This window comes from Temnothorax curvispinosus, unplaced genomic scaffold (genome assembly GCF_003070985.1).
Source record: "Temnothorax curvispinosus isolate PA1 unplaced genomic scaffold, ASM307098v1 QBEX01015349.1, whole genome shotgun sequence".
Classification (NCBI taxonomy): domain Eukaryota; kingdom Metazoa; phylum Arthropoda; class Insecta; order Hymenoptera; family Formicidae; genus Temnothorax; species Temnothorax curvispinosus.
In genome coordinates this window covers 25,603-53,372 of record NW_020225129.1, presented here as the reverse complement: position 1 = coordinate 53,372, position 27,770 = coordinate 25,603, and the positions used below count along the sequence as shown (strand labels likewise).

General features: G+C 39.3%; 4 protein-coding genes across 6 annotated transcripts; 2 read left to right on the top strand and 2 right to left on the bottom strand.

The window, feature by feature from the left end:
* Positions 1–263: 263 nt before the first annotated feature.
* On the top strand, positions 264–3,387 carry LOC112465584 (kelch domain-containing protein 10-like). The gene is made up of 4 exons (XM_025033187.1): positions 264–515; positions 685–1,014; positions 1,121–1,267; positions 2,588–3,387. Exons 1-4 carry the CDS (start codon positions 465–467, stop codon positions 2,690–2,692), a joined length of 633 nt encoding a protein of 210 aa, XP_024888955.1. The 5' UTR covers positions 264–464; the 3' UTR covers positions 2,693–3,387.
* Positions 3,388–3,602: 215 nt separating this feature from the next.
* Positions 3,603–7,300, bottom strand: LOC112465577 (F-box/LRR-repeat protein 4-like). 2 transcript variants are annotated; one of them, XM_025033178.1, is made up of 8 exons: positions 7,113–7,300; positions 6,050–6,230; positions 5,822–5,927; positions 5,265–5,730; positions 5,008–5,176; positions 4,574–4,919; positions 4,157–4,490; positions 3,603–4,000 (listed from the first exon to the last, which is right to left on the bottom strand). In XM_025033178.1, the coding sequence occupies exons 1-8, from the start codon at positions 7,175–7,177 to the stop codon at positions 3,688–3,690; spliced, it is 1,980 nt and encodes a 659-aa protein (XP_024888946.1). In that variant the 5' UTR covers positions 7,178–7,300; the 3' UTR covers positions 3,603–3,687. The 2 variants fall into 2 exon arrangements, with proteins under 2 accessions (XP_024888946.1, XP_024888945.1); XM_025033177.1 differs by having other exon boundaries at positions 6,050–6,308; positions 7,113–7,201.
* A 2,496-nt stretch (positions 7,301–9,796) lies between these two features.
* Positions 9,797–24,052, top strand: LOC112465579 (TRPL translocation defect protein 14-like). 2 transcript variants are annotated; one of them, XM_025033181.1, is made up of 10 exons: positions 10,376–10,415; positions 13,997–14,064; positions 14,792–14,829; positions 15,636–15,673; positions 19,515–19,643; positions 19,728–19,800; positions 20,121–20,521; positions 20,755–20,962; positions 21,612–21,784; positions 22,106–24,052. In XM_025033181.1, the coding sequence occupies exons 1-10, from the start codon at positions 10,376–10,378 to the stop codon at positions 22,405–22,407; spliced, it is 1,470 nt and encodes a 489-aa protein (XP_024888949.1). In that variant the 3' UTR covers positions 22,408–24,052. The 2 variants fall into 2 exon arrangements, with proteins under 2 accessions (XP_024888950.1, XP_024888949.1); XM_025033182.1 differs by lacking the exons at positions 14,792–14,829; positions 15,636–15,673 and having other exon boundaries at positions 9,797–10,415.
* A 1,096-nt stretch (positions 24,053–25,148) lies between these two features.
* LOC112465580 lies at positions 25,149–27,691 on the bottom strand. The gene is made up of 2 exons (XM_025033183.1): positions 27,472–27,691; positions 25,149–27,086 (listed from the first exon to the last, which is right to left on the bottom strand). Exons 1-2 carry the CDS (start codon positions 27,546–27,548, stop codon positions 26,432–26,434), a joined length of 732 nt encoding a protein of 243 aa, XP_024888951.1. The 5' UTR covers positions 27,549–27,691; the 3' UTR covers positions 25,149–26,431.
* Between the last annotated feature and the right edge of the window lie 79 nt (positions 27,692–27,770).

Below are 27,770 nucleotides of genomic sequence, written 5' to 3'. Positions count from 1 at the left end.
TTGGTTTTGCTTGATGAGAAATAATTGCTCTGACATTAAGCTATCCATCTTGACAAGATTAAAACGATAGGAAAAAAGGATCAATCGAAAACTAAATGTGAATGTCACTATATAGTTTTTATGATAAAAATCATCTTGTAAGACTGGTTTACTGTTTTGTTTTAGGATACAGTTACACTAAAGATTATAATGTCGATATATGTGAGCGCTAGATCGACGATTTATTATTTCTTTCCGTTGCTTAGATATATATATTTATTGTTATTTATTTCTATGGGCAGGCATTAGTATGTCACGGTTCCTATCTCTACACGGTCGGTGGTACTACTGGGTATGAATATACCTGCGACATTCACCGATTCGATTTAAGAAGAGGCGTCTGGGAAGTGGTGTACATTTGCTCGGGCAAGGACGAGTCGGAGCCACACGGAAGGTACAGGCATGAGCTTGCTTTTGACGGCAAGATGATTTATGTTTTGGGTGGTGGCACCTCGACAGAATCTTATGGCTTTTCGGTGAGTAAACCCATAAAGATTCTATTAAAAAGTACAAACTACTCTTATGTAATATATACATTATTGTTATTATATTAATATGCTATATTAAAATGTATTGAGTACATATATATATATACGTATATATATATATATATATAATAAATACATTTATAATAAATTCTTTCAGGAAATACCGGCGTTCGATTTGAAGACCAACAGTTGGAGGATTTTGAGCACGCACGGTGATACTGAAGAGACCATGGTGCCGGCACCACGACGTTGTCACGGTTCCGTTCAGTACACGGACGAGAAGAGCGGCGTTACCTCGGTCGTTATATCGGGCGGTTACAACGGCGACTGGGTGTTCTCCGACGTTTGGCGGCTTGACCTCGGCACGCTGCAGTGGACGCGCCTGAGAGAGTGCATCCTACCCTGCCCAGTGTACTTTCACTCGGCTGCGCTGACTCCAGAGGGTCGCATGTATATATTCGGTGGTATAGTCAAAATGAACAACAAGGTTATTATCGTACTGTCACTATAAATGGGGCGTGATATGTTCCACAAATGTGTTTCATTCAATGTACTTTCATCAATTTGTAATCGCGACAACTTTATCGTTACAGGTACAGAGAACAAATGCGGTTCACTCCGCTTGGCTAACAATTCCCAAATTGTCTGAGATCTGCTGGCAAGCGTTGAATTATTATTACCCGAACTTGAAGGATAGTTCACCGGACAAGCTGCTTCACATGGGGATACCATTAAAATTCGTACGAAGACTTGATTCCTACGACTGATGTGAACGATAAGTCTTTTCCTCGACACTACCGAATTCTCGAATCAGATGTTTCTTGCGCTGCACGCACTTGAAAGCGTTTGGCCACGCTTCGATCATTCAATGTTTCGATTCGCAACTTTTAATGCTAATTTTTTTACAATTTCGTCTATTTCGTAGTAAACCATTATTGGTAATGGTAAGAGTAATTTCACAATCGTTATTTATTACTATTCATTACATTTGTGACTAATAAGCGAGCTGTTTGCGAAATAATAGATTTTTCTCTTTCTCAAATTTGCTTTTTAATCCGACATTTAACATTTAAATTGCCAGTTACGCTATTTTCCTGATATTAACGGCAACTGATTAAAAATGATTAAAAAAGAATGTACAAATATGAGAGTGATTAAAAAAATTATAATATGTAAAGAGTATCTAAGGATATAGTTCATTATTAGTATACTTAATGTTGTGTACAGTATATTCATTCTGCCTTTTCTCTCTCTCTAACGCTGTACATGACGTGTGTATGGTGTGTGTCTGTGTGTGTGTGTGTGTGTATATATATATGGCTGTGTTCCGTTATTCACTGCCAGTGCTGAAAATCTATAGTGTATGTGACGTAAACTATAGATTTTTAGTACTGACAGTGAATATCGGAACGGAGCCTACATATATATAATATATATATATATATTCATTTCTTTAAGGATGTTAGAATTAGTAGAGATCATCGACTCACACTGCGCGACGATGAGATATATTTCTAAATGTTTAAATAACGACGAGCGCAAATAATATTGAGGATATGGTGTTACTAAATGTGTTTTGTCTTAAAGATATTGTTAAATGTAATATTTGTCCGCGGTGCCTATTAATTAAAGCGATGCTCGCGAAGCTGCTCGTTCGAATAAAAAACTTGGGGGGTCTTATAGCTGCGGCATAAACAATCTTCATTATTCTTTTCCTTAACGCGTTATATTTTACGTAACAAAAAAAGACATACTTTAAGCAAAATCCAGCATAAAAATCCGATTATTTGTGCTATATACACATATATATGTATGCATCTGATTGATTTATTTCTATTTCTATCAATGTAGATTAATTTTAATCTCGATTTAACTTACTTTTTATCCTTTTTCAGTTTTAAAAATTAGAAGAAGATAAAAAAATAAGTTAAATCGAGATTAAAGGTAAAAATGTAGTTAAAGGTAGAAATGGACATTAATTCGCTTGTCCGTCTCTACTTCCCTTTTTTTTATGGATATTAGTTTCACACATTTAATTCGATTGTTTTCTCCTTTTTAAGGTGGATCCACACATGAGCACGCTTGACCCGAGCCAAGCCGAACGAGAGCCGAACAAATTCGCACGATGCTTGCTCAAGCGTCTATTTGGAAGTATTCGGAAGTGATCCAGACGTTCGGCAGGTAGTGAAAATAGCGGACGAAGATTTGGAAGATGCATTTATCAGTTTCTGTGACCTACTGTACGAAGATAAGATGAATTCTCTTTCTTCCTCCGAACACGGCTTACCTTCGAACATTCGCTCTGGCCCGTTCACACACATTCATACGAATGGCAAATGCTCGGATCTGATCCACGACTCGCGGATCGGTTTGAGCGCGTTCGGCGAACGGTCTGGGCCTGTTCGGCTTGGCTTGGATCATCGTCCACACCAATACGTTCATTCGTGTTCGGCTTGGCTCGGATCCGAGCGTGCTCAGATGTGGACCCGCCTTTAAATAGGCATCATGTACTTTTTTATTTTTTGCATCGCTTTTTTCTTTTTTTGAATCATTTTACTTTTTTTTAAACAAATGTCATTATTTTGAATGTCATATTGTTTATTAAGATATTAAGTCCCCGTAAGCGACTTCAGAGTTTGATTGCTCGAATATAGAATTAAGCTTGACGGATGAACGACCCTCTAATTATTCTGAGCAGTATATCATGCATCGTAATTACGCAGTAGATTTTCGGTGCTGTTTGCTAAGACGTATTAGCTGTACATTAAATATTCACTAATAGAGAGAGAGATATATATATATATAGATATTGTAAATACAAAAATGGAAAAGAGAAATACAGAACAATCGAATCTTCCGATTTGAGTGATTTTATTTCACGAATTTCCACATTATGAAGAAAATATTCCCTAATCCTCTGGTAAAGAAAGCGTCGTCAAGAGATTTCAAAAAATTAATTATCTATTTTTTTTTTAGATTTACTAAAGTCTTTTATATAAACTAAAAATTTAAAAATTCTAAATAAATTAGAATTTTAAAAAATTATTCGTCATCTTAACCCTCTTTCCCCTACAATCTAATTTTACCAGATAATTTTTAAAAGGTTAATTGATTTTATACACTAGTATTTCAAAATAATAAACAAAAACAACTCAAATCATCAGTCTATGTCGAATGTATAGACGGATACACACGGATATCTTTCTTTCCATTCGTTAACCAAACAATCGCTAATTTTACAGTATATAAAACGTAACTCTTGCAGTTTAGGACATCGTTCGAAAATAACGGAATATTTATCGGGTGTATCAAGTTCCACCTGAAACAGATATAACCATCTCAAGTTTCTGCACCGCGTTAGTAATTCCAAATTGCGATCAGTGAGGACAATACGGCACAAACAAACTGCTTCCAAGCGTTGACAGGAAGAAAGTAATTTATACAAACTATCATCAGCGATTGAGCATCCGAGTCTGTAACAAAAATCATATAATTATTATAGTACTTTAATCACAAAAAAATTAATGTAACTTTCTCAAGATGCTCGAAATGTAAGAGAAGCAAATACAAAAATTTCGATAAAGAATACGGTAACATGTATTGTAAAAGAAAATGTAGTACACACTTACTTGGGAAGATACACTTTTCGTAAATTCTTACAGTCAGCGAGAACGTTAATAATTGTCGGCGTACGATCAATTGTCCTATATAAATCTATTACTTCCAAGTTAGGACATAAATTTCTCAATTTTATTGCATTTGCCTCTAGGTCTAGGTTTGTTGTACGCAATGAAGATGCGAACACGCATAAATCACGCATCCATTGATTTTTTTGCAGTATTTTGTAAAGACGTTCAGATGTTATACATGTGTCATAAAGATTTAAATGTTCCAAACTATTTAGCTTCTCGAGATATGAAAATCCTTCGTCGTCTAGGCAACTACAACTTTCTAGGTCCAATTCTAAGAAAACAATGTAATGGTCATATGCAATTTACCAGTACCTTTGACAATCTTACATATTATATGTATACATATATACATACCTTTCAAATTTTTACATATCTCTGAAATTTTAAGTAGGGCACAATTGTCGACATAGCAATCAGTTAATCTTAAGTGCGTTAAATGCCTGCCGCAATTATCAAGAAAGTTTATGAAATCCTTAACATCAAACTTACTTCCTGTAAGATCTAACTGTTGCAAATATTTACATCTAGGAGTAAAGAAACAAAATATATCGTGCATATCTGTACGAGATACATTTCGCACGTTCAAACATGTATAGAGTTCATAGTCCTGTATTAAATTATTAAAGCGTTCATCTACATATTTCATGCTCCATAACGTCGTCAAATCTAAGTTTTTCAATATTTTTAGTAGTATTTCATCCTGTAAAGATAAAAAATAAAACTTTAATACACGAGATGACATTGCAATAAATATTGCTATGAAAAATAGACTTTTTGAAATACTATACAGAAAGCGCAAGTATACTGCAACGTAATAGCTTCTTGGATTCACCCAAAGAGAGTTTCATGCGTTTCTGTGCGTTATTCGAATGACCTTTTGGTAAAAGACAACGCGAGTATTTCTGTCCAAGAGATTGCACATGATCAGGGATTACCTCACGAGAAGTCCCTGCATCGCTGCAAATAACATCGGCCCAAGTTTATTTACATTATTAATAAAATAAAAGGTTTTTTGAATATTACCTAATGTCGACGACAATAATACCTTTTAAAAATAACGCAATATTCAGGAAAATGTTCTTGCAGATAAACTATATCCGAGTGTACATTTTTTAAATCTGCTGTTAAATTATCATCTTCATGGAACGGAAGGGAGTCCATGCAGTTAATTTCTTTGAACAGATTAGTTAAACTCTCGTTAGTATTTCTAGGAAGAATCAAATCTGATGTACCGATAAGCATCACAGCATCTAGCTTTGTGTAAGTTATAGGGAAAGTTTGTGGGTTGTTCTTAAATACTAGTTTGAGCATTTTGGTTTTAAATTTACACGGGTGCGATAAGGGCGGGGAAAATAATCTTGATGTTGGGGACACAATCTGAGGCGACCCATTCCACAACTGAAACCACTGATTATTAGAATCTTGAGCCCAAATTTGAATTACTCTTCCAGGATTAAGTATTTCGTAAATAGAGACTCTGATCGGATATACAGCTTCATGAAACTCAATATCTGTAAAATAAAATATATATAATTATACTTTCCTAAAAAGAAACATATCTTCTTTAAGAATGTCTCATTTATCAAATCAAATATTACATACCAATGTAATTATTTTCTATCTCGCCACAGCGATCTGCAAAATCAAGGTTACTTTCAGGACTTCTGTTTTCCCATGGAGATGTTGAAATATGTTCATCAAAAGTACTCTGAATTAAAAAGTCAAGAAGTATCAAATAAATATAATGTCAAATACTACAGACTCTTGTAAGTATAATTTGCGATTACTTTTCACGGGACAATGACATATAATATTAGGAAATACACATACCATCATACCTCCTTGAAAAAATGGTAAATAAAATAGTTCTCCATAGCTTTGAAATTTGGGTGGCCCAATCACGTCAGGAGCAGTATGAAATATGCTATTATTCCTGTGGTTCTTGGCAACAAATCTTTTCTTCACAAATTGATAAATGAAGTCAACACTGTCCTCTTTTCCTACGGATACCCTGCCGATATAGGGATATTGACTACAACTCTTATCGCAATATAAAGGTTGACTATACGATGCCATATTTTAATTCTCTCTGAGAAAAGATAAAAAATATACAGAATAATCTTTGCTTTTGTAGCATACGCTAAAGTGCTACAAAATAATATCATATATTTATAATTATAGCGTATTATTATATAATCTAAGTTTATCTTGCTTCCATTCACATTGATAGTATTGACATTTTGGTTTTGCATGTGTACGTGACGCAACTAAACCTTAACGACGTCTTTAAGACGTCATATGTTCTGATGTGCGTGTTGTCTGGGATATTTCATTATTAAATAATTAAAATTATAAAAACAATTTCTTAAAATTTTTCAAAATAGTGAAATATTTCTTTCTAATATCTAATATGAAGCATTACAAGCACGGTGCTTTGTGTTCTTTTTTAAAAAAAATTTAATTTTAACAAGACATATATATGTATCCATCTGCATTAAATATTTAATATTTAAAAAAAGACAGTTTCTTAATTATTTTTCAATAGAGAAAATGTTTTTTGTGAGCTGAGATATACGCGAGCACGTGTGTGTTCTATGTTCTATGTTCTTCTACCACGTGGTGACACATGTGCACGAGCACCAAAGAAGAAACAAGAAATTGTAAAATTTAGATGCTCACATATGCTTAATTTCTGACTAAAATTTTTTGTATTTTTTAATGTTAGTTTATGTATCTTTTATATCATGTTTTTATAATACGTAATAGCGATCTAACAATAATAAGTCGAACAAAAAAATACGGTGAATAAAGAGAATTACCGGAAATTTAACTCGAAACTGAATCAAAAAATTAATCAGAAAAACTAATTTCTATCAATTTTTATACTACTTACACTGCAGGTTTGACTTTGTCCGTATAAAATGAAAAAATCACGAAAGAGAAGAAATGTTGGAACATGCGGTTGGTGAGCGCACACTTCTGTATGGGTCCATATTTATATTATGGGAGCTTTCCAGCAAGTGACACAGCTTCTGGAGGATTCACACTGCGTCCGATGTTCGACGTACGACGATCCGACATCCAATAGGAAATTTTTGTCTCTAATAATAAATTCTGTTATTGGATGTCGGATCGTCGTACGTTGAACATCGGACGCAATGTGAATCCTTTATTCCTCTTCCTATATACTAGACTATGACTATATAGTGATGCCTGACTCTTAATCGATTCATCGAGAATCAATTTTCTTTTATTTAAAAAAAAATCGATTTTTTTATCGATTCTTGAAATATCGATTTTTCGTCGAATTGATTATTTTGGACTTGGATGGAGGAAATCAACGTTCTTATGTTTTTCATTAGTAACCTAGTGTTAAATTTCAGCGAATGTGTGCAACACGCGTTTACTTTTTTTTTTATTGAAAAATGTTTTTTTGTAAATCTGAAATATCGAGCACACGTGTGTATTCCATGTTCATCTATCGCCACGTGAGCACCAAAGAAAAAAATTTAAAAATTGCAAAATTTAGATTGCTTACGTTCGCTCCATTTATACGATTAATAATTTCTCTGACAATAAATGACTAAGATTTTTCAAAGTGTATTTTTTATTTTCAATACACGTTATAACGACTAATTGCAAGTCAAACAAAAGAATACAGAGACCAGAGAAAATTATTAATTATTTTAGCCAAAACTAACTAAAAAGATGGTAAGAGTTCTGTATATACGATCCCCCTCCGATTCTCTCTCTTTCTCTCTCTCGATCTACTTTTGCAGTCACGTAATTGTATAAGCGACAACGATTAATTTAGTTTAGAGACGAGAAAAAGATAATCGAGACTCTTTAACATCTGTATCGGTTTTAATTATTAAGGTTTAATCAAAATAAAAATCTCTTTCAGAAAATCGAGGTAACTTAATTGATTCTCATCGATTGTGTTATATTATCACGTTATATTCTGTTATTGTCATTTAAGAAGAGAGTAAAATAAAAGAAAATATGTTTGCGGAATACATGTATATATATTATTGCGAGATATTAATTCAAACGTAATATTTTAATATTTTAAAATTTATCGTGTGGTTTTTTAGTAAATCGAAGTAAAAGAAGAGGGAAAACGTGTAAAAAAAAGTGTTTTACGTATGTCTCAGATCTATTTCGCGCTCTCGGGAGGAGGATAAAATAGGGAAAACTCAGCGGAGCGTGTTATCTGTACCAAGGACATTGTTTTTATTGCGGTCGCGCGAACGGAGGCGATAAAGAGACGCTTGTTGCTTTTTTCTCCATCGAGGTATTTTCCAAAGTTTGAACGGCCGCGGCGTGGGGACGCCGAGTGAAATATATAAGGACGTCGGCCGTTATATGAGCGGATCTTTTCGCGATGATCTCGCGGGAGGAAATCGTTGAATCGCAAAGATGTTTCTGGTCTCTCGTAAACGTATATGGAATTATAAACGTGGAAAACAATCTGGGTAAGTACAATCCCAAAAACTTAAAGAGTCATTAGGCCGGTATTCATAGTCGATTTTTATATTTAAGACCATCTTAAGTATCAATCTTCAGATGTCATTAACCAATCGCAGAGCCGTATTAGCATCTTAAGATATTACTTAAGACGGTCTTGAAATAAGATCTGATTATGAATACCGGCCATAGATTGGTGATTCATTATCTTATTTAAGATCGTCTTAAGTTTATCTTTAGATACTGTACGATTCATTCCATTAGCTATGGAGTTAAGATGACGATCTTATATATAAGATCTGACATGAATACTGGCCATAATGAGGTCAAGGTGACGTTAAATGGGATTTTTAAGTAATGTCATCATGAGCATTATGTTCTATCTGGGCAATCTGGGACGCCAAGCCGAACGAGATATTAATTTTTGTACATTTTTGGCCAATTGCGATGTATTTTCCAATCCTGGTGAAAAAATTTCTTATATTTTCTCAGAAATTTTCAAAGAATTTTTCATCAAATTATTTTTCAGATTCGTAAAAAATTCTGAAAAAGATGTTGACTTCTCAGAAATAATTGGACGAGGATTTTCGAAATATTTCAGTATCTGTAATATATATATATATATATGAAAATTTCTAATAAGTTGGATGAATTTTCTCATATTTATTTAGATTTTTATAAAGATGTGTCGGCGAGAAAAATATGAATGATTCTGAGAAAGTTTTAAAATTTTCATAAAATTCTTTAATAATGACAAAAAATTCCGAGACATTTTCCCACCGGGGAATTTATCTACATAGATCTCACATATAGAGTAATTACATATCGATAAAGGCATTTTTGAGTATTTTAAAAATGTCGAATCAACGTCCCTAGGAAATAAATCTCTGCGCTGAGCCCAATTGCACAAACGTAAAGCGACAAACGGGAAGCCGAGTGGCTCCGAGTTTCCGCTGCTCCGAATTTGAATTTGGCGCGGGAGTCCGTCGTCGGGTCCCGGTTCCGGTGGTGCCCGTCGCTTCCGCCGCGCGTGACTTCGTGCCCGACAGTGCCGACACACTCGCCGCGACGACCAGCTGCGCAGCTCTCTCGCTGCTTCGGGGACAACTTCAGAATACTTCAGATGCTTCCGAGCCACGGAACGGGACGGACGCGCGCGTTTGTTGGTGTCGAGTCGTGAGTCCGTGCGGTATCGTGTTCCTTTTTCCCCTCCTTCGCCCCTCCTCCCTTTGCTCCGAGAAAAGAGACTGACACCCCGGCTGCGGTAAGGGTAGACACCCCGCGAATACATTCGATTGAGTAACTCGCGCGCGCTTCGAGGCCCACCTTCAATCGTTCGTCGTTCCTCGTCGTCGTCGTCGTCGTCGTTTTTTTTCCTCCTCCCTCCTTTCCCCCCCCCCCTCCTCCCTCATGCGTCGTCCGAGCACGCGGTCGAGCACGCGCCGACCCGAGATGCGCCACCAGGTATTTATGTAGTACCGACCACCGCCGCCTTCGAGCGTCGCACACCCGCCACCCCCGTCGCATCGGAAGGGAGGAAACAACCACCCCGGCATCCCTCGAGGAAGACTCGTCGCCGTCGTCCCCGTCGTCGCCGTCGCCGTCGGGCAGCGTGAGTGAGAAGGCGAGGAAGAAGGCGAGAGAGATATTCCGATTCCGGATTCGGGAACGGAAGTGGAGCCGACGACGATGGATCAGAAACGCGTGTACAAGTTGGTGCTGACCGGAGGTACGTACGTAATCACAGGGGGGTACAGGGTACAGGCTGGAGTAGACGATGGCGTGGATCGGACTCCCGAACTCCGTTCCGGGAGCCCGACTCGCCGCTGAAAACTCGCTAATTACCTCGCGACGTCGCGAGCGAGGACGAGCACGTCTGCGAGAGCGAGCACGCGGAGTCTCTCTCATTGATTTCTTTTTTTTTTCCCCTCGGAATTTGCATGCCCGAAGACGCAGACCGTCGCTCGCTCGTTCGCTCTCTCCGTTCGCCAGATATCGAAATAATTCGAGCAAGTAATTGGAGTTTTTTATTCGGGGAGATACAAAGTATATCGAGGAGCTACGGAGAAAAGCTCGCGACAATGACACCGCGTATTACCTTGGGCTATTTTACATATTTATCTCCTCGATCTATTTTGAAACCTAAAATGCGCTCGCGCGCGCACATTTTCACAGCCGAGTGTCCGATTTCTTATTTCTCGTCCGTCTCGCATCGGTCCGTTGGCTTTTGCAAAAACTTCCGGCCGCCGCTGTATCACTTTGCATTTACTTTGCAACATATATTCGCGTATTTCAAAATGGAATCGAGCGTTCCGTCTAATCGCGCTTCTCACCATCTGCGCTTCTTACGTCATAGATAAACACGTGGGAAAACTGCGTGATTGAGAGAATCATCCTTCCGAGGGTGAAGCCTAGAAATTCCGGGGATCGGAAGAAAAACCTGCGTCAATCGCGATAAAATGGAGTAAAATAAAATGAGAAATCTTGGAAAATGCGCGAGTTCCCGACGAAGCACGTGCTTCGCTTTTAACTCCTCGAGTTATTTTTGCAGCCGCGCCAAGTTCTTCAGGTATAGTCTCCGTTTTTTAACGCGATGCGCACATGTGTTCCGCTCCTCCCTTTTTGCTTCCTTTTTTAAATCTCTCGCGCGGACAACGGGAGAATAGGACGCGCGAAGACTTTTTCGCAGCGAGAGAGACGTTTTTCTTCCGGCCGGCGTGTGACGGCGGCGGAGCACGTGGGACGCGGGGACCGCTCGCGTTTTCTCTCGCTCGCTGGATCAAGTATAACGAGCAGGGTCGGGAGATCTCCCACGGTCGAGAAAAGAAAGAAGAAAACGGGAAGCGCGTGCTAATAATTGCCGGCGCGAGTTTCCGTACGGAGTCAGCATCCCCGTTTTCAATGTATAAATTGAAGTATGATTCAATAATAATTTTCAATGCAATGAAGTTCTGGCGTCTTTCCAGAGAATTCTGGACACGTTTCAGGAAAAGGTTCTAACGACGAGGTGCGAAGGAACGGAGATTCCAAAGTACAGAGTGCCTATACTTTACTCTTCTCGTTACGGAAATGGGTCATAAATTTGTTTCAAGGTTGATTAGGGTCCTGTACCTTTCGACAGAACGAGATATCCCTCGGAAATTCTTGAAAGAAAGGATCTCCGGATTAGGATAGAAAGAATTTCCAACAATAACAACACGAAGCAAGTACTCCATATTTTTAGAAATCCCTGTTTCTTCACGTTTATCGGAATTCTTCTTGAAACTGTCGAGAGTTTTTCGAGGGCTAGCGTAGAAAAGGGATACGGCGATAGGGACGCAGGTAGTATATCGCAAATTCCGTTCGTTACATCGAAATTTGCAAATGGGACATCGAACTCGGCGGGGTTCATCTCGTTCGTGCGCGGCTATGACGCAGCGTCGCACTGTCTCTCGTCTCCCTCGCGACGTTTTGCAATGTTCGTTATCGTGGCCACGCGCGGATGCCGATCGATTCCACGCGCCACGCAGGGACACCAAGGGACACGCGGCCACAGCTGTACCGGGTGACCCGGGAGAAGGGTGTCTCGTGGAGGAGAACGGGTCTCCTCCGGTTCGCATGAATTTTCACCTATCCCGACCGTGCGGACGAAATTTCATCCCCTACTCCCTACTTGTTTTATTTATTTTTTTTTACTTGCGTTAGTTGCATTATTCCTTTGTTGCCCCTCGCCGAGTTGCCCGCTTGAATTGCCGGCGTCGCTCGTCCATACGAATTTATCGGCTCGATAGCCGATGTTGAATGTAAAACAATACAAAGTACCGGGTGCACGCTTCTCACAATCAGACATTTCTCAGACAGACGCCCGCCCGCGTCGCATGAGTCACGGCTATTTTTTCCCCCTCGGCCCCGATAAGCGATATTTTCTTACGTTTGTTTTCGTCATTTCAGATAGATAACAACCGGAAATTACTCGAATTAGTTCAGCAGATAGTGTGAACGACACGATAGATAGCCTTGTCGGTTTATCGTTGACAACCCGTTATCTTTTGGCGGACAGCGAAAATTATCTCCGACAACCTGATGCTATATACACGACGTATGCGAGAATTGCGAGACGCAGAAGAACGGTTGCAAAATTTAACTTCGACGAAGGAACGCAGAAGAATCTGAGTTGCTTATGAATATACGGAGAAACCTTGAAAATTGTGAGAGCAACGTGCTTCTCTTTATTTCGCCCGGAAATTTAATTTTCACGCGATCGCGAGGGTTCACGCAGCAATGCGTCCAAAAAAAACAAAGGAAAATAAGATATTCTTTTCCTGAAGATGCTGAACTTTATTTAGGCATCAATACGATTCGAACGAGATCTCCCGAGCTTCGTGAAAGACAGGAAAATTACAGCAAAGAAAATCTTACAGGAGAGGATGTGTTCTTCTCAAAAATAGTCTAAAAAATAACGTTATATTGTTTTTCATCGCTCGAAGGAACGAATTTCATTGTATTTTTTATGGGAGGAGCGTAGAGGCTCAAGGAGTTCTGTTCTGTATTGCTTTGGGATAAGCAAGGGTGGACGTTGATGGATTAGATTAGATTAGATACTTTAGTGGGGAGAAGCCCGGAAAAAAGACCGGAATTCTTTTAGATGCTGAGTCGCGGCGCGATTGCATACTTTATTTTAGGATCAGGTCGCGCGCGACAGGCTCAAAATTTGCTGCCATCCCGATATGCATAACGAGCACGATTTATAACGTCGCGACGAGTTAATAGTTAATAGCCGGGGCCGACGCGCACCAATTGCGATCAATTTGACTTTTATTGACTGTCTGCCTTCTCATATGCTCGTCATTTATTTTATGTAACGAAAAACAAGCCAGGAGAAGACGTATAATAGTTGCTTTCCATTTACACTCAAGTGATCTGAGTCACTCAGATATGTGTAGTATTTTATACTCAGGTAAATGTCATTTCGTATTTACCTGCTTGTTTTGGTGACAAAGCTATCGCATAATAATATAGGTCCATAGCCTCACTTTTAATCTGAGTTTATTTGATTCGTTAAAGCACGCGGTCTCGATTGTGGATAAAAACTCAGTTGAATCTCGCTTGCCAGCATGCAAAAAGAACGTTTGCATTTAACTGAGTTATGACGTCACAAGTGAGAATTATCTGAGTTTTGATGTAAATGGAAAGCAACCAATAGGTATCGCGAAATAAAAGGTTTCACGCGCGCAGAAACGATTCGCACGTGTGGATCTCGCGTGAAATTTTTTCGATCGAGGAATCTCGGAGCGGCCGGTGTCTAAACCACGTGTTCTCGCATGATTGCAGGACCATGCGGCGGCAAGACAACCGGGCAGGCCAGGCTGTGCACCTTCTTCGAGAACATGGGCTGGAAGGTAGGTAGAACCCTTTGAGCCTTAAGAACAAGAAGCTTTCCGCGAGAGAAAGAAAAAGAAAAAGAAAAGAGATATCTTCATTGCGAGAGTTTTCTCCCCCCTGACTGACCTTTTGCTTTTCTCTCCGAGCGACGCTCGCTCGATGCCACGTTAGATTCGATTCGACAGACGCCGTACAGTATACCTTAACGTAAGGGTAGTTTCGTTATTATTGACGGTATATAGCCGGGAGAAGGGGATGATTATTTATTCTGCATAGAGTCTACCGTACATACGTATTACTTGCAGAACGTCGTTCGATTGTCGCGTGCTATACGATAATTCGAGTCAAGGATAATGCATTTATGGCATAATCTAGCTTTTTCCGTAGCTCGTCTCTCTCTCTCTCTCTGGAGCGAGATTCTACCTTGCAGTAAGTCGCAGTAGTCGCACAGTGAGTCGCAACTGCGTATAGAGGTTGATTCTAAGATATCACAGCTCGTTCGAGCTTTGCGGAACGTATTTCAATCGATTCGAGTTTTTCTTAAAGAAAAAAAAAGGAAAAAAAATTATTATGCAATGATCAGCAATGATCTTTAAATTGTTCCAATTAAATGTTACAATCTTGTCGCGATTTGAGGCTTGTAGCCGAGCAGAGATTTTTTTCGAAAAGAGACGCGATCTAGTTTCGGGGGGCTCTTACCCTTCGTTTTGGATTCGATAGAGCGGTGGTTGTCTTCTTTTTCAGGTGTTCCGTGTCCCCGAGACAGCGACCGTGCTGCTCAGGTATGCAATTATACGATCACAAGTTTACAAAAGAAAAAAAAAAGAAAAATAAATAAAAAGCGAGAGAGAAAAAAAAAGAGAGAAGTTGGAACGAGAGTCACCCTTGGACAAGTACGGTTTTCTTTCGAATTAACCCTGGAATGCCCTGACGATGTGAAGCGTCTGAAGAACAAAAATAGATCGAGAGATTAATCAATTTGGAAAATTTGTCGAAATTAACAGGAAATACGAGGATAACAGGAAAGTCTCGCAAACCCTCGGGTGTATGCGTGTGCTTTACGCATTGCAGGGTTAAAAGAAGTTCTTGAAGAATGAAATAAAGCCGTTCGCCCCCTCTCGCCTCTCGTTCGAGTCAAGATTGTGTCGCGAAGGAAAAAAAAATAATTTGCGAAACAGACTCCGCGGAGTAAATATTAAATGAGCAATGAACAATTTGCATTTGCGTCGCAAAAGCCGCGCAAAAACTTCAAGATCGCTCCATCGGGTGTGGCTGGAAAATTTATTATAAGTTTGTACATTGATTCCATTGATTTCATTCCCGGGAGAAACGGTATAGTATTGTAGCATTCGACAGTGAGACGTTTGAAGGCGATTTATTTATTTATTAAGATGGTCCGCGTGTAACGATAAGCTTCCTTCAATTGCCGCTGCGGTTGCAGCTGCGAGATATTTAAGACCGTTCCAGCGTCGCAATTGCGTTGTATAAATATTCGTTCGATTAAACTCAATTAATTTAAACGCTCGTATTGTAGCGCGTGCCTCACGCAATTGTCTCATATCTGCCGTCTGCTTTCTTTCCATTTCAGTGGCGGCATCAAGTTTACAGACCTGAACGCGGAGGAGGGTAAGTTTGCTGATTATATCATTTTTTTTTCATACGCTCCCTTTCACCCCCACGTTTCTCTTTTTACACTCACGTGCTCTTTCGATTCTTGACAGCGTATATCCTAAAACGTGAAAATTTTCCAATAATGTAGACACGCAGGGAAATTAGCACAGGAACGATCCCCCCCAACCCCGCGCGACGCGAATCAGGCCGCAGCTGCAGTAATTGACGTAATTAATTAGAGAAGCGTCGAACTGTCTGTCTCGACTCAGCTCTGGGATTCGTTTGTCCGGCCGTGATGGAAATTACACCGCGGATTAACTGTCGGGAACCTGTGTTGTTTCTTTTTTTTTCCTCTTTTCTGATTTTCTGAAACAAACCCGCCAGGGAAGGCGGGTGCGAGACATTATTTCTCGCCGACCTTGGAAGTCGCGGCTCGGATGCATTGCCCCGGTAACACGACGGATTGCGTCAACCGGCGCAATCGCGACGTGAGTATGAGAACAAACGCGGACGGAAAAATCCCAAGCTTTGCACCAGAGCGCGGGGAGAGACAGCAAAAGAGAGAGAGGAAATAAAAAAAGACTTCGATCTCGATGACGGCTAAAAAAAAAGGATAAAGGAAACCAGTCCGACCTGTTGTCGCGTATGAAACGTCGGATCCTTGAAAGCTTCGCCGCGGATCTCACCGGTGAAGTTTAAGTTCGGGCATGTCTCTCCCAGCCATGTCCGAAATCGGGACGTAAGACGTCTTTTAGCTATCATATCGTAAGACGTCTTAAAGATGTCTTCAAGACGTCTTATGTCCCGATTTCGGACATGCTGTCTGCGTCTCGTTGCGCCCGGAACGGCTGCCGAACGGTCGTTTGACGAGATGTGCGCGATGTGGAGCTTACTTTCGTTAACCCCGGTGTCCACGATGTTAGAACTGTGTCCAAGTTTCGGTTTAAGCCAATCAACTTGCAGCTCTTACAGAAAAGTAGCAGTTTCATTGGCTTAAACCGAAACTTGGACACAGTTCTAGCATCGTGGACACCGGGCCTTACAACACAGCCCGATTGCATAACGATTAAAATTTCTTGGCCTATATATGCTAAACTTGGCCTTCCGTTCTATATCGTGTATCGCGCGGGGGACTTTGTCCGATCGTTAGGCGAAATTTCAATTATCTCGTCCTGTCGGTTTTATTTACGCCTCGCGGCCGCGTCAATTGGTCCAACCCCGGGTCTATTTTTAAAATCTCTTGCACCATATTATTTCTCCCCGCAAATATAACTCTTCGTACTTCGCGCGGAACGTATTGTGCGCGCTCGACCGAGCTGTCGGTACGTTTTCAGGGACGTGTGTCTGTCTTTCTTTTAATTCTTAAAACGTCCCACCTGGCAGCGCATATGTCGAGGTTGAACTGAAAAGTTTTGCTGTAGTGCTCGAGATAAGATAATAATTTTGCTACGTCGGTGGTCATCGAAACGCTCGTTCGCCCTTACGTAAGGCGATCGTGCGACTACTGCGACTTTAATCAGCTCGCCCTTGAACGAACGAACGCGAATGTCAGGCTTCCCCCGCTTACGTTTTTTGCGCATACGTTTTATCATCCGTCGCAGATATATACCGTGTTCCGAATCTCTTATACAATTTTTGTACGAGCTATAACGCTCCTGCCAAGTAAACGTCTCATATAATTGAACGCGAGATAATTTATCACATTAAAGTGGCGCGATTCTTTCAGTCGAAGCATGTGACAATATTTGCAAAATGTTTGCAAAACATCTTGCAAAAATCTTGCGATTTCTCGAGCATTACGGAAATATAAAAAATAAGACATTCGTAAGATTTTACTTTATTCTCATTCGCTTGCATTTCGTACTTAAAATTTCATTGCGATGATTTGGCGTTTTTGAGAAATTTTAGGAGCTCAAATTTGTCAACTTGATTTGCCATGGGACGTAATTAATTGGAAAGAAATTTCGTTTTGATGTTTGCGACGAACCAAGGACTAAAAGCTAAAAACGTCACGGATTATTACCGCCTTTATTTCTATATCCATTTGTCACTCGGCTATTTTTCCGCGAAGGCACATTCGTCAGTTGGAAAAGAAAAACTGACGTTTGTGAAACTTGAGCGCGGTAATCCGATTACTTCTCATCGTCGACGATATTAGATCCTTGACATTAGCCCGTTAGGTTCGTCCAAGAAGAAGCAGTTTCGTTTAATTTTTAAAAAAAAAAAGAAAAAGATTGAAAAAAAAAGAAAGAAAAAGATTGAACTATAAGGAAAGGAATAGGGAATAATCGAAGAATCCCAAACTTCGTAAATTCGTATCTTCGTTCAGTAAGAGCTCCTTTCATCCAGTTCCTCTCGACTCGTCTTTTTTCCTTCGTGATTCGATCATCGGGCGCAAAAGCGTGATATTGTTTTCAACCCGAGTCTCCGAATCCCAACGTGAGGCCAAGATCAAGGTTGATTCTAGCGGAGAATCCGTGTCCTTCGCACGCGAAATCCTCGTGTCTAGATCGTAGGAGCGAGGCTTCCCGCAATGGCGAGGCGAGATGGCCGGAGATCCTGGAGGTCGATTCCGGCGTGGGTGAGTCCGAGTTATCGCGCTAGAGTTTGGGTCTGAGACACGATGAAAATACCGGTGTAAGACGCACAAGGAAATCAGCGATTAGTCCGAAAACATTTCAGATTTTTTTTTTATTTCTACCTTTTATTATTCTAATTTTCCACCGTGTCGCTTTTATCTTCAGCGTCTAGTAAATTGCATAGGAATTTATTTTATATTTTTATATATTTATATAAAAATTTATAAAAATATTTATATAATATAATATAATAATATATCATTCTTGATTCTTTCTAAAGAAATAAACGATTTAATTCTCTTCGAAGAATTGTAGGATAGAGAATACTTAACTGATGTTACGAAATAGATATTGATCTAAATGAAACGGAAGGCAAAACAGATTTCCAAGTTCGCGAAATAATCACCGACTAAAGTAAAATTAAAGAACTTCTCAATCTGGTGATCGGAATTTTGTAACTTTGTGAAATGAATACCTTCTTTCAATTTGCCGATTAACAAGTCTTCTTTATACTAGTCAATTGGGTACACTTTTTCGTGCTATCCAGTAGGCGTAGGAGCTTATTTTATCCCTTAGCCGCATCTTTCCGCTTATCGATCGCTTCTCGTAGTCTCGTCCTGCGTGTCAACGCGATATTATGTATTTTATTCCTTATTTCTTACATTTTTATCTTTATACGCTTCATTGTGTCTCGGCCTTGAAATGCAAGGCACTCTAGAATTCTCTCGCCGACGAGAGACGAATCCTCGGGTATTTCCTCGTCCAGAAATAAATCGAATCTCCTCTCGTCAATCAACTGTGGAATAAAAACATCACAGATACATCTTTTTCTACCTCTTTCAAAATTATTGGCAAAATAATGTATACAAAATCATGGATCTTAAATATTAAAGAAATTGATAAAAAAATTCGCGAATTTTGTTTTTCTTTTCGTGTCACTGGAACGAACGAGGATCGTCCGCCCGTCTCGCTAGGATCTCGCTTGAAAAGGGCTTTAATACGAGATTGTCTTTCAGATAACTCGATTAGTATACTCGCTATAATTCTAAAAATACCGCTCCTAAGAAAGTTTATCGAGCTAAACCGCATTTAGGGTTTTCTTCCTTAGAGCTTCAGGCTCCCTTTATCGTGATAAATGACGCGATTATTCAGGCTAGGCGCTTCAAGTATCGCCGAGGTCCACGTGCAGATCGATCCTACCCAAGCAACACCTCGAAACGAGCGAGCGAGAACATTCGTTGTATAATACCGCATTTGCTTTCACACGTGTGTTGCAGCATTCAAATTTCAGGAAAATCTTTTGCGCACGATGATACAAATCGAGAACACGTTCTTTCAACTGGGTGAGAGCTGTTCGAGGAATTGCCTGATCATCTGTGATCGCGGTGCTATGGACGCCTCCGCCTGTTAGTACAAACTCTGAAAACAATAGAATTAGTTCAGGATTTTTTCCGGTGACGTAAAGATTAATTGGGAGTAATTTTTCACAGTTATTTCGAAAGATAAGTGGGAGCTCATGATGGCCTCGAACGGATGGAACAACGTCGAACTAAGAGACAACAGGTGAGACAAATGAAGGATACAAGAAAGCTCGTAAAGTCGATACTCACCTTTGTCTTCGGGAGAATCTATTTTTTGAAAACTAATCACAATTAGTAGATCACCTAATGGAAAAGGTTAACAGTATACTGGCTCTAAGACCTTTTTCATTAAGTGATTTATCAATCGTATGAGCCTCTTTGTATGTAATAACTAATAAATTAATCTTCTCATACTCTTTCATTTTTAGTAGTATTTACTGCTATTAGTCTTGTAGTCCAATGGTATTTAATTTAATATTTTATTTGCCAGTAAACTCCCGTTTTCTCTCTCGTGTTGACCAGATATAACCAGATCCTCCACATGGTTTCGGCCGCGAACGGCGCTGAGGAGTTCTACTCGACGGAGGAACACGCGTGTCGCTCCGAGGGTGTCGAACTTGCTCGGGAGCTGGATTATAAGGCCGCGGCTTCCTGGGTGGGCCACCCATACTTCGACGTTATCGACAACTCGCAGGATTTCGAGTCTAAGATCTGCCGGATGATCGAGTGCGTGTGCCAGAAACTGGGCATCGACACCGGCGACCGGTTGCGCGCCAGCAGTCGCAAGGTCAAGTTCCTCGTGAAGGCGCCGCTGCCGGCGGACAGCGAGTTCCCGCCTTTCCAGGACTTCGACGTCGTGCATAATTACCTCCAAAGCAACAATCCCAAGATGCAGGCCCGTCTACGCAAGCGCGGCCAGAAAGGTGAATCACCGTGCAAACAACGAAAAGCTCTCCTCATTTGCGACCCAATTAATCATTTAAAGCAATATTATCACTTGACGGGGAAAATTAACTTGTGTTTATTATTATCAAAAAATTCGATAATTTATTTGAAGTGTAAGTTAACGGTGCATCGGTCATCGTCATATTTTATTTTCCTACGTCCGAACGACGGATCCGAGCGACGATACAATTTGAATTTTCTATTCTTTAAGGTCACTGGTCATATATCCACACGATTCGCCGACCGAAGATGTGCGGCCAAGTGATCGAGGTGAAGACCCAACTGACGCACCGAGACTACCTGAACATGTTGGCCCAGCGCGACGATTCGCACTTCACTATCTTCAAGCGTCGCCGTTGCTTTCTCATCAACAATCAGTATTTCCAGTTAGACATATACAGAGAACCGGCGCATCCCAGGTAACACCCCAGTATTTCCACGGTTAAATGAACTAAAATGTTGAAACTCTATCTATCTTCGATATCGATAATCGAAAAGTCGATTTCTATATTTATAAAAAAATAAATAAAAAGTAAACTTACAATTAGTGAAAAATGAATCTAAGACATCTTATACGATTGGTTTTTCTATGCTTGGCGATAATGTTTGCATGCAAAATATATCTTGAGAAATAATTTCGTATAAATAGTTCGATTATAATTAACTTCAAGATTCAGATTATTTAATAAAAAAATTAATATTAAAACTCTTTTGCTTCCACTAAGATCCTTTACTTCAAAATAAAAGTCGTTTTTCTCGACCGAACTGGCCAAAAACAATTTTATTCTTCACAACGTTTCGACCACATTCTGGTCCTTATCAAGTGAATTCGAACCACGCACACAACATTTTTTAATTCGCTGACATTAGTGCCCAAACCATATCATGCAATCGCAAATCTAGAATCGCAAAAACGCAGTAGTCAATAAGATAAAATCATGACAAGTTACCAAGTCTATAACATAAAGTGAAAAATCCTTTACTTCACTCTCACGTATGTATTTATTCATCGTAAGAGAGGGAAGGACATTGTGTTAATCTAAATGTAACTTCGTGCGCACTTTACAGATGTCGAGGCTTGATGTTGCTCGAGACCTACACGGCGTTGACGGGTGACGAGCTGAAAAACATTCTGCCTCAATTCCTGACGATTGAGAAGGAGGTCACCGGCAATCCGGATTATAGCATGTTCAATCTCAGCTTACGCGAAGAATGGAATAGCACCAATAAATATTGCCACGGTACTGTATTAGTATATTTAAATTCTGTAACTGTAAGGATATCTATGTTTTTGTTACACAAGCGCATTCATCTTACATATTTCTTTCTCTTCTATCTGTTAGGCTCGGACTAGAAAAGTTGTACTTATATAACCGTAGTTTTACGTATAAGCGTAGAGAAACGTAGCTCGATGATTCAAACTTTTTCGGCCATTCGAGCTTCACGTATTTCAACCGTGCTGAAGAATAGCGTGCTAAATAATAGATTATCTGAGGTGACTAATGATAGAAACTGCTATATTAGAACGCAAACGATCTAACGCTCGACATTCCATTTTGCAGGCATCATGCAATTGGCAGAGAGTCAAAGTGCCCCGATCTCGAAGAGTCTAACGACCGAAGTGCAAAGTAACGGACTCGATTTCAAAACCAGCAGCGCATTGGGTTCGATTACAAACCGTCAGCAAGCGATCGTCAAGAAGAGCATCCAAAACGGTCTGACGAACGGTAAAGCGACGTTCGCCGAGCGATGTAACATGAACGGCGACGGCCAAAAGCTGGAAGTGCGCAATTCGACCATGAGGCCGGAGGAGAGTTTGCGAGAGTTAAAGGTCGATAAACCGCAAAAGAACGGATTTGATTAATAGATTCTAATGCGGAAAACTGAGTAACAGTAAAGTCTTTTAATAATAAGCGATTCGCGAATATTCCGAGCTGTAGCACAGGGACTTAACGTTATCAGTGTCGGCGCGAATTATCTGAATTAATATTGAATGAACTACTAGTGCGATAGTCTTCTATATAAAATTTCACAGATAATATCTATTTTTTAATCAAACTTGCGTGTCGTACTTAAGGAACTTTCATGAAAGGTCTTACGGTCAGTTTCGTCAACGTCGATTAAACTTGGATCAGAATCAAGAGATCCAGTGTAAATCTTTCGAAAATTTACGACGAAATTTCAGAAAGTCTCAAGATATCTAAAAAATTTTTGAATAATACATTTGTCATTCTCTCAACATTTTCTTACAATTTTAAAAAATTCCTAAAATTTTAAATGAAGAAATATTTGGAGGGAAATGTCGATTATATATACATATATATATATAAAATTGTCACTTTCGTCAAATGCTTGTGTGATATTTAATATCGATTTCTGGTAAAAATTAAGTTTTACCAGATTCACCGTAACTTATTATCACTCCTTTTTAAATTTCCGCATGAAAGAAGAGAAGAATGAGCCAAAGAGATAAGTTAGAGATGAATTGAACAAGAGCTAAAGTTACGCGACATTGATGAAACGAGGTCCTAGCATGTTTTCAATACAGCTTCACTAAATGAGCGATGTGCATTGATGCATCAAGTGTTTGTACTTCACTTTACTTTAGTCCAGTTTTACTCTTTATACGCCTCAAGTATTGTCTAACAACTATCGAAAGCTCGAAAGAACGATTGTGATAGAGAAATGCGCGTATCGTATTGCGAGAAATCGACGTTTGGAAACGCGATTTTCTCAAGAAGAAAGAGAATTATCGACGCATTTTAAGACAGCAACGTTATCGGGCCACACACCGTAAGAAACGGTTGAAAAATTCTTTTGAGACTATCGCAAAATCTTTTGGGAATCTTTAAGGAATTCAAATGTGTTAAATATCTCTGTAATGTACTTAATGTCAAAAAAAAGATCACAAAAGACGTTAAAAATTTATGTTCCAACGATATTGTAGTATTTTGCGATACATAGGTGATACAGTAATGCAATATCGAAGTTACAGGTTTTAAAGTGAGCTATCAGATCTCTAGCACTTGTATACATTTCTATGTATATCAGAAAAAAATTTGATATTAAAATATTTCGTAAAATCCTTGAAGCACGAATTTTACGCAGATATACAATCATGTGATTGTTTTTTATTTTTTAATTAACACCGGATATTGTAAATTTGAAAAATGCTTGGAAATTTGCTTGATCGCGAAATAATAGTTTATGTAATTGGAGAAAAGAATTGAAACCTGTATAACTTTTTAATGATGTTATTAGTCGAACTATTGCTTTTAAAGATTTCTAATATATATATTTATATCTCTTTTTATCTTTTGAAAATTAAACTTTTTCAGATTTCAATTTTTATAGGACAATTGAATTGTAAAAAGTTCCTGACTTTAAGGATTGAAGATAGTACAAGGCTATATTCGAAATATTTTCGAACAATTAATGCGAATTTATTCTCCCTTTTATCGTCGGGCAAGCCAAAGTTTTCTCATTTTTTTATAGAGTATTCTCAAGTTTTCTGAGATTTGTACATATTTCTTTAGGATGTAGGAATTTCTAATTTTTTAGATCTCGAGAAATTATAATCTGATAACTCACTCGAAAAATATGGCAATGGCGTAAAATAGCCTGTTGTTGCAATCACGGCGAAATCTTAACGATCGAATATATCAGTACTTAATAGGTGCTTGCCTATAGAAGTAATTAAGTTAATTGTATATAATGTGGCGCAATTATTTTTGTCGAATCTACCCATTTCTGTGATTAATTGTAATATGTGTTGTCGATGTAATCGCGAGAGATCTCACTGTCAGAGACGAGAGATTTGCTGAAAAAAAAAAAAAGATTACGAGAGATAAGTACGATTAAGAGGATTAATGATAGAAAGGTGATTTGCGAGATCTTATATTTTGCTCGTGACCCTAAAACTTGATGGTGAGTTCTGCGATGACGCTTACCCTCACGTGTCGCTTTCGCATTTTCTACACGCCAAACTGATCATTCACAAATTTTTGCCACTGTTTAGAGACGAAGTGCCTGTGAAACATTCATTCGCGGAAATAAAGAGAAAGAAATATATATGTATATATATATACATATATTATATATATAAATATATATATATAAAAACACGAAAGTCTATATTTTCATTCGATGATGCAACAGTGAGTTATCAATGCGCACTCAGTTTACGTAGATAATGGATCTGAAAAACAAAACGTTATATCTATATAAGCGTCTAATAAAACAATGTCACGTGCCTATCATGTCTTATATCTCCACCATATGCTAAACCTATTCAGAACGTTTCAAAAAATGTATTGCCATATTCTCTTAGCCTCTAATTACTTCTTTCTCATTTAACAATCAATATTTTTGAGTAAAATTCCATTTCAGAGGGTTTGTGATTAAAGATACATTTTTTTGAATAGGTCTGAAAGAAAAAAGCGCATCTTTATTAGTTTCTATCAATTTCTCGTAATTAACTAATTAAAATAAATTTAAAATATTTGCTTTTTTTTAACTATATGGCAATTCTTTAAAGATCTTTATACACTTGCTATATATATTTTGATATACTGGGTGTAGAAGAGAGTATAAATTAAGCAAGACGTTGTTTCAGCACAGCTGAATCATTTATTGGCAACCTTTTAGAAATCCTCGGAAACCGAGGAGCCTCTTTTAAGTCACGATAGTTACGATAAACTTGAGGTTTCTCACTGTTTCTCCTATTTTGATCTATTATCGCAATTATTTTCTTCTTCTCCAACAGGTAATTAACACATTAGTAAAACATTGTTTAACCACTTAAAGTGGATAAAGTTAGGTAAACATTTAGTTTGTCCTTCTATTTTATTTCGATCTATTATCATAATTACTCTTCTTCGTTAGAAAGATTAATGTATTAGTAAATGACTTTGCCGTCATTCGCAATATCTACCAATATTGCAATTACATTCGATTTCGAATTTGTTTCGTCGATCGCCGTGTAAGGAAATGTAAAATAAACATTTGTCTTATAAAAGAGGGATGTAATCAAGCATATGCGCTTCGATCAATCCTAAATTCACAAAAAACGCATGGAAGTATTGTTGTCAGGTATACAGAATGTTTCTTCGTATGTGGAAAGGGGTATTGTAACACCAAATTCGTCGAATATCATCACGTGTTATTACAATATATATTCTGTGTCTGGATTATAAAACGTCATTTTGGTATTCTCACGAACGAACAGTACTGTTAAATGTCTAGTAAATAATTGGCTAGTAACGATAAATATGGAAAAACAAGATAACAAGAAGACATGTATTTACGAGTTCGTTGCGTTACGAAAGACGAATCTTAAGAAGCACACGCGTCCGTTTTGTGCGCGCAACGGGAATCTTTCGCGAATTTATATGAGATAAAAAGTTTCTCAAATAAAGCTCCTATCCTACATATGTTTTGTTCGCGTTGGAAGCATAAATCGGAATTATTTTTTCTTTTTCCTTTGTATACCTACATTGATTTTGTTCGCGAAATCGCGTTTTAATTAAATATTAATCTAAATCTTAGACGAGATCTCGATTAGTCTCATCGCTACACGCTAATGGCTCCCACTTTGCTGATGGGAGCCGTTTCAAATTCGATTCTCGAAAACGTAAAACTCGAGAGCGAACTTAAAACCGTTCACAATGATCTTTTTCGTTTCTCCTGCAATTTTTGCTCTCTCAAAATTTCTATCTTCTAAAATCTCATCTAAATTATCCTTTTTAAAAAAATGTTTTTTTTTTTTTACAATTTGCGCAGGGAAATTGCTCATTGCGCGTACTTTCCGATTCGCAAAAGATACATAACGATTCGGCTAGAAGAACAATTTCATCTCCTACTACTACCCCCAAACGAAGGAATAGTATTCATCTAGTTTTGGTTTGCTGCTGCTGCTGCTGTTGTTGTTGCGCTTTGAACTGCTTGTAGACTTTCTTACTCGGAAGCAACAATTGGCACAGGCCGGGCCTCTTCTTACGCTTTCTGTTCGCTGTCTGATTGTTCTCCTGATCCACCTCATTCTCGTCGTCGTTCGTGGGCGGCAGTATCTGCTGCTGCTGCTGCTGCTGTTGCTGTTGCTGCCCATTATACCGAGTTTGACAGACCAGCGTCTCCTGCGGAGCCCGTAAGGCCTCTAATTCGGCCGCGCTGCGATGCAGATCCGAGTCGTGGGCGAAAGTACAGTTGTGGCCGAAGCGGCAACGACCCTTCCGATAGTTCCAGCAGATCTTGCGGCCGTTTATCATCTTCGTGTCGTCCAGCGTGGGCGTCATCTTCACGTGCTTCTCCAGGATCGCGCTCTTCGCCCGTTCCGCTTCGACGAACGGATTCAGGAATACCGAGGTCCTCATTAACGTGGGCGCGCTGTTGAAATCTGGCGTCGGCAATGGAAGCTTGTCTTTGGAAGCTGTCGTTTCAGTTATTCTCACGTGTCCACCGTTACTCCTGCTGTTCTCCTCCTCATTATCCTCTGCCTCCTCGTCCTCCTCTCCCTCCGACTCCACCTGCTCCGCACCCTTGAAGCTAACGGTGAGGCAATATCAGATTACAAAGAACAAGCCGCATTCTGTACGTATAAACCGGTTGTTGAACTTAAACGAGTGCTTGGCAAAAAAAATGTATCCTTTTTTCCAATTTAATGTTATTAATAAGTATTGAAAAATGCGATTGTCTTCCCCTTAGTGTCAAACACGATGTCTTGCGTCTTGCAAATCGACGGATTCCCGCAAGCTCCGTTGGAGCTTGCAGAGATGTTCGCAAGCGCGGTCGTGCATCTCGCGAGGAGGAAGATCAAACTGGCGCGGGATCGGTGCGAAAATAAAAAAAAGGGGAGAGAAAACAAACCCAGGAGGTTGACGGAAGCAATCCGGAGGGGCGGGGACGGTTTTACGCAACGGCCCAAACTTACGCATTGTCCGAAACGTCGTCGTCCGTCTCGCCGTCCGAGCCGGAGGAGGTCCCGTAATCCGCGACCAAGGAAGCCATAATAATCAAGCGATAACTCAGTCGATCCCTACAAACTAGACGAAATCCTAACCGTACGACCTAATTAATCTAATCATCGCGCGAGACCAGCAGACGCCGACGGCGGGCGGCCAACAAACTAACAAATCTTCATCGGGCGGACTCTCGCGAACGGCGCCGGTGGCGCCGTCCGGCGGCGCGTCGCGCGCCGGAACTTCCACCCGGAAATGCGCATTGCGCACC